The following is an 11,039-nucleotide window of genomic DNA, read 5'->3' as shown; positions in this document are numbered from 1 at the left end:
TCGGTAAAATGGAGAATAGTTACCTGACTTGTAGACATGATGTAAAGACAGTCATTGAATAGTTTAATATGTAAAAATCTCTTCAGAATTATGTAGAAACCTCAATTATGATTTATACAAAGGCTATTTAAAAACACAATGGGATAAAAAGTACCATCATTGAAACTAATTAATGAAATAACCACCCAAAAAAGTCCTCAGATAGAAGGATGGAACAAAAATCTGCAGTTGCCTGGCAGGGTATGTTCAGCTCATAAAAGCAACTGTTCCTTATTCACTATGGTGGAACAAAGTATTGCAGTTACATGAGGAAATTCTTATCGCCTATGGCACTCTTTAATAATGCCTTCCATTTTTACTGGTCTTTATTTTTCATTATCTTATGACACTGTGGGCCTTTAGTTGGGACCTGTCCTGGTGTGGCTGGTACCACAGACACAGAGGATAATGAAGTGCACTGCCCCAAAGAGCTTTTGGTCAGAGGTCTCAAATGTCCAGCAGTTTACACCACACTGAAAGGTGATGTGCCATTACTCTGATTTTACACACGTAGTCAAATCCCCTTTCCCCATTTCTCTTGAAGCAGAACAAGGCTGCTTATCCCAGTGCGTGGTGTCTCGGGGGCTTTGCAGTGTTTGCTCAGTGATCTCCACCAACCAGGTTCATCCATCCATGGTACCAAACTAAAAGTGGTTTSCACACAGGTCAGTGTGGGTATTTGTTTTCTCAGCTTCATGGTCTGTTTTGTTTGTATGGTACTTGCATCTGTAAAAGGTGCCAGCGAGACCTGGAATYTCTGGGAAAAGGAAATAAACAGGTATTTTGCCAGCTCTGTTCTACTTGCAGCCACTTGCATAAATGAGGAACATTTCCATCRGTATCCCAGCCAAAAGTCACTGCTCTAAGGCAGGTGCTGGCTCCTCCCACCAGCACCTGGCTGAACACAAGAGTCCACGGGGGAATACCTTTTCCCKTTCCGAGAGAACCCTCTCCTGTTGAGAAAGGCAAGGAGAGGGGAGAAGGCTGCCTGAGTAAAAAATGCCTTTAAAGATTAAATAACCTAAGCAGTAGCTGTGCAACAGATTTTAAGAAAAACAAACAGTGGATGAAAGYATATCAGAATAGGAGGGGCACGTGGATTCAGAGCGTGCAAAGACAGTGATTTCTGTACAAGCTCTGAAGGCTCTTGAGAACACAGATCAGAGCAGGCTGGGCATGCACAGCCTGGTCAGGGCAGGCAGGCAACAGTGGGTGCTGCAGGGGCACCCCTGGGAGGCAAAGCATGAGGCAGCACAGGCACAGCAAATTGTTGAAAGACATCTCTGATGGCAATGGGACTGTCACCAACTATGACACTACTGAAAACCAGCAGCACCAGGTCTCTTATTGAGTCATGCTGCTTCTCACCTCTGGTGGCCTTTCTGCCATCAGTTTGGCTGTAGTGACCGTTGTCTCTATGATGTTTTTAAAAGTTATGGAATTGCAGAGTTCTCCTGTAGAATGCACAGGAGAATGAAAAACCACAGAGCTCCAAGACAGAAAGAGCAGAAGTAAATTCAGTGCAGCAAAGGTCCATYTTCTGAAGACATTAAACAGCTTTAAGATTACACTGGTAGATGAAAGCACACTTTTTATCACKGAGGCAACCAAAGTGGGGAGAATGGAAACAGTCTGGTGTAGGTAAAACCAAATGAGATGTTGCCTAGTAACTCTCAGCAGGGAAGCATTTAAACCCAGCCAGTTTAGTGAAGCTGATGTTCTGAGTCAGAGATTATTTTCTCTGGAAAAAATTCTGAAGGAAGGAAAGCTCAGTTTAACAGACATAGGATTTATTTTGCTGTTAGGGCAAATCATAATGACAATGCTTGGGAGAATGCAGAAGTATTTACAAATTTGTACAAGGAAGAACAGACAAGGCATCAAAAGCATCACTTTACCAAACTGATTTATTATACTGATTTATTTCCCCCAAATACAGTAAATTTGATATTAATTTTTATTTTTGGATTCTAAAACACACAAGTGATAACAGAAGGCTGAAGATATTACACATCATTACATTATTATCATATAATTGCTGTAAGAGAAATTTCTGGAGCAAACCCCATTTCAGCTTTGCTATTGGACACAGAATCAAAATAATTTATTTAAAAGAAGAAAGACTCCATGTCTACACTGGTTCCATTGCCTGACATAGTTTCAATCAGTTCCTCCTTGAGGACTTTGCTTTTATGGGATCACAGAAAAGTCACGTGGCTCAGCTCAAGGTCTCTCACATCAGGGGAAAAAAACCCTCAGACCTTATTTAAAGATTCATGTTATTGTTGCTTCCCTTTAGAAGGATATGATGATTTTACAGAAGTGTAAGCTCTGCCACGGTCAGCCACGTACAGCTGCATTCCTGAGTGCCACAACTACTGCTCTGAATTGGCAGTCAGGTTCAGGAGAACACCTCATTTCAGCAGCCTCAATACAGTTAATGATGATAGCTGTGAATGTGAACTATTGCACAGGTTTGGGTTTTTTAATTAAAAAATACAATAAGCAGATCAACATATTGCACCAACCATGAAAAGATAGACTGCCAGAGTTACAACAAAAATATGTATTTTATCAACGGTAACAGGGGGAAAACAAAGTTACTACAGCATAAATGTTAAAATTKGAGTTATATATTAAAAGCAGAATTTTTCACAAGTGTGCCGTATGAGCAGAGAAAGAATGTTCTGCAAGTCAGAGACCCTCCTCACTGAGCAGAGCCTGGTTTGAAGTTTAATGAAACACTGTTGATACAGAACCTCTGCCCAGAAGGTGCAGGTCCATCATCAAACACGTGGCCTAGATGGGCATCACACTGCAAYAGAAATGATCACCATTTCATTATTGTATAGCTACAGAATGACAGAATCACTTAGGTTGGAAAAGACCTCTCAGTACACAGAATCCATCTTTGATTGATCACCACCAYGGCACTAAATGCCATGTCCAGTTGCTTTTCAAACACCTCAAGGGATGGTGACTTCACCACCTCYCTGGCACTCCATTCCAATGCTTAACACCCTTTCCATGAAGAAATTCCCCCTGAGGTCCAGCCTGAACCTTCCCTGGTACAGCTTGAGTCCTATCTCCTCATCCCAATTACAAAATTTTATACCTTCACAAAAGTAAAAAACAGATCCAGAATTAGGAAGAAATGGTTAGGGGTGGCAATTCTTTAGAAAAAGAGCCTGATTATTACAGCAGGTCCCAAAAGAAATATGTGTCTGTGTAATATGGGTTGTGGAAAGGTAAAGGTGTTTCTAATACACCTGAACAGACTCTAACCCATGCTGCAGGCTGGCCCAGCTGCAGTGCTCTGTCCAGCCCTGAACTCTACTTCAAGAAGCAAAAGGGTCAGCTGGGAAGAATGAATAGCAGAGCAAAAGAATCATCAGCACACTACAAAGCACTGCATAAAAAGAACAGTTGAAGGAACCGGACCTTTCTAGTGTAGAAGAGAGATGACTGAGGGAGTCAAAATAGCTAGAAAAAATAGAAGGGTGGCTTCTGTGAAACAAGAGAATCCATAGAAAATAGGTCTGGAGATGCAGGGCACAGCCACCTGCAGAGCAAATAATAATGGCTGCAAATGGCTTCAATGGCTGCTGCCTCAGTCTCTGCATATTTCAAGAACAGCAAATATTTTGCAAGACTGAATGAGGAAGAACTGTCCCTGTGCTGGGCCAAATGCCTGGACCCTATATCAGAGTCCTTTCTGCTGTCTCTTGTCACACCTTGCAGCACACTTTGGGTAACTTTTCTGTCTAAACTCCAGCTCTTGGTTATACATAYACAACTGCTTTCCCCTTCACACACWTTTCTTCACCCCAGGCTGAGACAGAATGGCTCCAGTAAAACTGTAATTCTCAGTGCTGCATTTAGGTAGATTCATTCATGGGCACACCTTATCTGCTAAGATTTGTGTCTTTGTGTATCATCTCCATCATAAACATACCTGTTTGCAGACAACTTCAGTTCTAGTTGATCCCAGTGAGTTGTCTGGTCGTCTCGTGATATTGGTATTACTTTCATCTCTGCCACAAGCACCATAAGCCTCAGAAAACGACGGCCATCCAGTCCCAGAGTTGTACTTCTTTTCTGAGCTATAGTGGAAACCAGATCTTCTTGTTAATTAACAACAGGGATGTTAAAGAAGAGTCTGCTTCTATTAAAAACATCGGCTTTTTTTCCCTTATTCCTGGATTGTACCACTATTAATAAAATTTGGCACARTAGAAGTTTTCTCACTGGCATCAAACCGTGCTGGAAACGCTTTTACAAAGGGAATTCTTAATCAGCTCACAACAGGAGATTTTGCCTCACTGTTTCTATTTCAGTGACAGGTTGATATTTTAAAAAGCTTGGAAAAGGGTTTTTTCCTGACAACGGTACTATACTAACACCATGCTGCAGCRTTTAACTGAATTACACCTACAAAGCTGCAGTCTGAAGCCTGGCCCAATCCAGCAATCTCAGAGAAGAGAGTTTTCAAGAAGAAATGAATAGACAAAGGCTGGGCTGGCCCACCAGACCAGGCTCGTGCCTGATGGTGATGGCTTTGTCTTGCAGTCAGCCATCAAGCTGGTTCAGAAAATCAAACAGAGCCTTGCTCAAACCATCCATCAACCAATGACAAATCCTCACAACACAAAGATTTACTCTTCCCGAGAGATAATCACAGCCAAAAGAAACAGCACAACAGACTGTCAATCTATGGGTGTTCCCTGTTAACATCCAAGATGACCAACATTGTTTAGCTGCATATTAAAACCTAGAGCATATTGGAAAATAWGATCAGAAGATATTTTGGGGATTTGGTATAGAAATGAGATAATCCCTCCTCTTTAAAATTGTGCAAGTTTTGACAGCAATATGAACCTTCTCTGATTGAAGAGGGACCTAGCATGAGTTAGAACAAGAAATGATGGTAGGTTCATATACTTCTCAGGTAAACGGTCTGGAGATTCATCACAACCACTTCCTCTCGGTTTCCCATGATTTTTGTCCAAAYCCAATGCTCTTACTGGCATCTAGTGGTGGATGGAGACATCAACACCAGCAGCAGCGTTTGAGCAAGGGGATTAAAACGTTAGTTAAGACAGAATTTAAACCAAAATATGTGGTATATATCAAGCACATTTCGGTATACATTTTGTATATTCTTTCATTAAGACATGACAAACAAGCTGGACAAAAAGCTTAAAAAATCCAACCCAAAGAGCAGTGTGTGAGTCAGCATTTCTATAAACATCTTTACAGRGCTGCCACTGAGTAATGCAGCAGTGGAAATAAAAGAGGATTTGCAAGCACAGAATGACCAAAGGCTAGTTTTWGTGTGGGCTGTTGCTTAGTCCTTTACATCGATGCACAAATAGCCATGAGAAATGTTCTCCCTCCTCTCTGTAAAACTGGAGAGAAATAGGACACRGCACAGGAGCTCTGAAGCAAAAGCAGTTTGCAGACTCTGTGTTTGTGAAGGTTTTCAGGGCTCCAGGTGTGTTTCTTTCCAGCCAAAGAGGGCTCMTTGCTTTCCCTGCCTCAAAACCACATGAATACTGTGCCTACCAGCCACAGAATCCCAAAAACAACCTGGGGAACACATATCAACAAATGTCTTCTGAGCTTCCCTGACATACATCTGCTTTGTTCTTTTTTACCAAAACTCTTATTTTTTGACACAGAGACTCTTAGGTGTATTTACACACAGACACAGAAAGATTTTTCTGTTTTCARAAAGATCCTTTCTGAAAACCCACAGAGTCAAGGCCTTTTGCACTGCGTGGTTTTTGCATTTGACCCTGACTGTCCCCTACATGCCGCTCACAATACTTAAGTTTATTGTAGATGCTTTCCATTGCTAAAAGAACAATCTTTTGAGCTGTTAAACTAGCTCTCAACAGAAATGGTCTCTGTGCGGTTTTATTAACAGTAATATCACTTAGATTCCCTAATAGAAACATTTTAGTACCCAAAAATACTGCTGTTCAAGATCATATTTGTCCTTTGAAGTATTTCACCACTTAATTTATGGATAAATGGACTTTCCCTARACATATGCATTAGATTAGCCTTCGACACACCATTCCTCCAGCACATGTCATTTACTTTGATCCCTATTTCAGTCGTCCTGGATGGAATCCAGATAATTCTAAAAAGTGCTTTTTGCTGTATGAATCTCAGCTGTAGGTTTATGGTTTGATGAAGGTTTGAGATTTCATTAAAGCACCACAATTTGCTATCTTTAAAGGTTAGGGGTTTGTTCCATGTATTTCCAACTCTTTCAAATGAATATCTGGTAACAGAAGGTAATAAATTCTGGTATAAATGTATACACATATGTTTCAAAGAAAGGAAGAAATACTTTATGTTTACCTGTAGCTAATGATCTAATGCATTTGAAAAAGAAAGAACATTTTTAATGGACTAGGAAATAAATATGATGAATGAATCTCTTATCCAATACCATTTCTCCCCCTCATTGCTAATGTTCTCCACCGCGTAACACCTCCATGGAAAATACATTTTCAGATAATTTTGCACATTTTGTAGTTTCCAATTTTCTTACAAGGCTTTTTATTTTTTTTTCTTCCTGAAAGTTTGGCTTTTTTTTTGTCTGCAAGGCTTTGCATTATCTTGTGTCATGAAGAAAAGTACTTATATTGTCTGAGGGCTGGACAGTGCAAAAGGCAGCCTGACTGGTTATATTGCTGTTTTGTCACTAGTTTAACAACAGAAGCAATTCCCTCCTGTGTTTGTCTCTCTTCATGTTCGTCTGTCAATATCAATTGTCTCATATAAAAGATGCCTGTTGAAGGAACTCTTCCACAGCTTAGTAATTTAAAATTTCTCTAATTTATCTKAATTTTCCAGAGGTATTTTTTGCTTTTATATTTGCCTTCAGAATATTTTGTAATGCTGTGCTAACATCAGAAATAAATTTATTTAGAAGTGTTCATTAGCAAACCTCCACAGAAAATCATACATTTAAGCAAATGCATGTTTGCATAAGAATAGTTTTCTGMACTTGGCCAATGGAAAACTAATTGCACACAATCATAATTCAATTTCTTAGTTTAGGTTTATTTTCAATACATTAATTACATGTTCCCCTCCTTTCTTACTACCCAGATCTCTTGATCCTTGACATCCCATTTGAAGTTCTGATCYGTGATTCATCCTTCAAAGTCTTCATAAATGTGGGCATATCAGCCACATTCCACTCAGTTCTCAGCTGGGAATAAATAAGGACTATTTTCTAGACCAAAAATATAAGAAACTGTCTTTCCTGCTTCAGTCACAGAGAATAGAACACCCTCTGCACATCCTACTCCAAGGCACTCTATTTCCTTTTACTTAGACGTTAATGCAGTTGCAAAATACACAGTATTGTAAAGAGCACAGAGGTTAACTGTGCAGTCATTTGCAGACAGGCTTTAAGAAGTAAATGTAACCAAAAAGGCAAGAATATTGGAGTGTAATTTAGGGAATTTAGGAGGGGGTGGGGGTGAAGAGAAGGTCTCAGCTCCAATGTGAGGGATCCCACAATAAGAACATCACAACACTCGACAAACGCACACCAAGGTCCCTCCAGCACGAGTGAAAGAAGATGAGTATGGGGAGCACACAAACTGAGAAAACACATGTTTTATGTGTTTATGATACCATGCATACATACACGTATTTTGTGGCACCTTGTGGCTTAAGGACCTCTTAAACAATGAATTATCATCAACCAAAAAGCACAGTACATGTCAGGAAAAATGCATAGACCATAATGTGACAGCTGTGTGCAGGCACTGGCAATCCTCATGAGCTCAGGGAAAAGGAGCACCATGCATGTGTATCCTGCAAGGTATCCTGCAAGACTTACACACAGCACTTGGGCACCAAGGGATTGCTCTTCTGACCCACACTTTCCATGCCATTCATGCCACAATTAGTACATGTTAAAGATGTTGTGAAAGCCAAAGGATATTACCTGAAGAGTGGGGCATTGCAGCATACACAGCAGTATATTCCTGATTCTGTGTTRTTCAGATAGAGCCCACTGAATGGCTTTTAAAATAGGAAGGAAAAAAGAGAAGTTAATAATGCAGGTCTTTAAAAGCTCACCATCTGGAACAAGCATGTAAGAATCAGATTCGAAACAGGAGAAAAACCATAAAAAGAAGGCTTTGCAGGGGGGCTTTGAAGAACAAACATTAGCAGCCTGAAGAAATGAAGGAGAGGATGCCTTTGGATTAGTGGTGAGGACTACCCCCTACCCCCACAAACTTTGAGACCAGTCAGATAAATAAATCATCCAGGTACCAAGCATGGAGTCATGACCTCCAAAAAACTGGTGAAATGTGCAGGATCCCAAAGGCCAGGGTTCTGCTATGAACTGCCACAACTTTAAAGTGGTTTACGAAGGGACTCTCCCCCTTCCGGCATGGTCCGATCCTGGGATCCCTATTTTACAAATAWGGATTTGGGCAAAGTTCACATGGCTCAATCCCATTGTACATGATCCATGTGTGCAGGAGCTCTGCCTTGGGGCTAGGGACAACCAGCACTCCAGCCACAACGCTACATGGTCACCATATAACAGAAGCAGGAAAGGTGGGAATGTGGATGGGTGATCTGGCACATGAGGAATAACCCATCTCCTGAAGGCAATGCTAGATTSAGATGTCCATGGCTAATCTACATATGGTCAAAAAAGGAGACTACAGGACAAAAATATGATCTCTCTCTCCTCTGGAGAGGCCTCTACTCCTATCACACAGATAGCTGATCTGGCAGCAAAGTATCCCAGAAAGAAACCCAATAAAATATGGAAATAATGCAGATTTTTTTTCCATCTGCAAAACAGTCTGGRTCAGAATAAAATCCACCCCATTCCATACGTTGAATCTAATTTTCATCCACAGGAAGGCAGGGGAAATCCTGTGAAGAAACTGAGTGGTGACAGCTCCCCAGGGCAGGTTTTTCTGTGCCCAGCAGGCAGAGGAGGTGGCTCACCCTTGGACACCATTAGCACTTTTGCTCACCGGTTCAGTTCCTTTTTCTCGTGTAACATAGAATTGCTCCGGAGTCAATTTTTTTTTCCAGTCTGTAGCAGCAGTTGCTTCAGCTTGTTTAGTCAGAGAGCCTGTGTCTTCAATTAGATATACAAAGATAATTTAGTAAGATAACGTAGATTCCATTGACGCTTTTTATCATCATCTCAGTTTTCCCAAGGTCTCTGTGGGTACAGACCAAGCACAGAGGGCAGGTCAGGGACAYGAGCAGGGCTGAGGGCAGGACTTTGCATCTGCTTTCCATTTGGGGTGCTACATCCAGAGAGCAGCTCCAGCAACTGCTTGGGAAGGCTTGTAAAGGAAATGGGTACCTATGACTCAAGGTACCACCCACTCTCCCAGTGCAGCCCTCTGCCCTGGCTCAGGATRATTGCTGGTCTGCTGGTGCTCCTCCTTCATCCCTGGGCATCACTGAAAGGTTTGRCAAACGTCTTGGAAACCCTCCAAAACCAGAACTAATGTTCATTTATGGGCTGTTAACACAAGCAGCTTCCACAAGCCCCAGTGAAAAGTGCTGAGAAGGAGCACTGGAAGAAAGCCACAGCCCAAGAGAAACAGGACCATAGTTAAATGAGGAACATCCAACAGCAGAGCAGTAATCACCCATCATGGTGCCAACCTCCAGCAGCGCATCCTGYGAGTCTGTACGCACCATGCAGAACAATCACGGTGCTATGGGATTGGCAAAGAATTAATAGACTGGCTGAAAAACAGTGAGTAAAACAATATAATACCTTCCYAATCAAAAAATCTGAGGTGGGGAACTACTTCCTAGTCTGCCTCCCAACAGCACGGGATCCTTGAAAAACAACCAGCTCCTGAGGAATGAATTCATTTGTCTKCATTCATCTCTTACAAGGTAGAGATGAGACTGGGCGGAGGGGGAAATGAATTTGAAAATGATCGTTCCACAAGAAAAACTACTTACAGTTACTAAAGTTTAGGACAAGACAATAACCTAGAGCACGCTAACGCGGCCAGAAGAGGCGAGGACAGGGATGCCCTTTCCCTCCCTTCCTCCCCGTGCTGCGGGCGGTACCTGGGGCTCGGTGCGCAGCGCGGGCGGCGCTCGGCAGCGGCGGGAGGAGCGGGAGGATCGGGCGGTGGATCGGGAGGAGCGGGAGGATCGGGCGGTGGAACGGGAGGATCGGGCGGTGGAACAGGAGGAGCGGGAGGATCGGGCGGCGGCTCCCGAGCAGCCTCCAGAGCGGACGGGCCGCCATCGCGGCGGGGCGGGACCGGGGGAAACGTCGGCTGTGTGTAATCCCTGCGTTCCAGCTAAATAATCAGACCTGAGAAAAGCAGTGAATAAAGCACACGTTTAAATGCCGCTGCATTATTTACAGGTAAAGGTTTCAATCTTCTTACCGAGAGGCAAGAGAACAGCTTCAAAAGGAACACTCGTTGCAGCCGTTAACGAAATCCTGTTAAGACATTTGCTTGCAGCCATTCTAGGTTGCTGTTAAGGAGACCAAGTCTGATACTTGCATGCAAAAGCGCTCTTGCTGTCCTGGATGTGTGTTACAGGCATTGCTCTCTCTGCTGTTGATCGAGGAGTGGTGAAGGAGCTGTGCTATCCGAGGGTTTCCTGTTTTCCTGGGGTGATTTGCAGTCACGGCTGCTTTGGCTTGGCCTATAAATACACATGTAATAGGACACGTGGTWTAGTTTGGCAGCCCGTCCTTAAAASGTAGACCTAAACACAAGTTAKTTTTCCAGGATAAGCCTTAATGCAACTATCTACTTTTTCCCCAATAGTTCAATTTCTGATTTGGAGTTAATTTGTCATTTCTGAAGGAAGTGGAAGGAAGTTCTTTTTACTACATTGGATGACAAAGCTACTAATGGTATTTAATACAAAATTACTTTCTTTTTAGTTTAGTTCTTCTAGCCTAATTCTGAAATCAAAGCTAAAAAATAGTCTTTGTCTTATCAGGC

General features: G+C 42.2%; 1 protein-coding gene across 2 annotated transcripts; it reads right to left on the bottom strand.

Annotated features, from left to right (window-relative positions):
• Positions 1–1,832: 1,832 nt before the first annotated feature.
• On the bottom strand, positions 1,833–10,728 carry MSRB2 (methionine sulfoxide reductase B2). Of its 2 annotated transcripts, XM_057383794.1 has the most exons (6): positions 10,470–10,528; positions 10,141–10,393; positions 9,072–9,178; positions 8,018–8,094; positions 3,995–4,142; positions 1,833–2,854 (listed from the first exon to the last, which is right to left on the bottom strand). In XM_057383794.1, the coding sequence occupies exons 2-6, from the start codon at positions 10,322–10,324 to the stop codon at positions 2,747–2,749; spliced, it is 624 nt and encodes a 207-aa protein (XP_057239777.1). In that variant the 5' UTR covers positions 10,325–10,393; positions 10,470–10,528; the 3' UTR covers positions 1,833–2,746. The 2 variants fall into 2 exon arrangements, with proteins under 2 accessions (XP_057239777.1, XP_057239784.1); XM_057383801.1 differs by lacking the exon at positions 10,141–10,393 and having other exon boundaries at positions 10,470–10,728.
• Between the last annotated feature and the right edge of the window lie 311 nt (positions 10,729–11,039).

This window comes from Malurus melanocephalus, unplaced genomic scaffold (assembly GCF_030028575.1).
Source record: "Malurus melanocephalus ecotype Western Australia unplaced genomic scaffold, MMel_1.1 scaffold_14, whole genome shotgun sequence".
In the NCBI taxonomy this organism is placed as follows: Eukaryota; Metazoa; Chordata; class Aves; order Passeriformes; family Maluridae; genus Malurus; species Malurus melanocephalus.
Note: the sequence above shows the minus strand (reverse complement) of the source record. Positions and strands in the feature narration are given on the sequence as shown.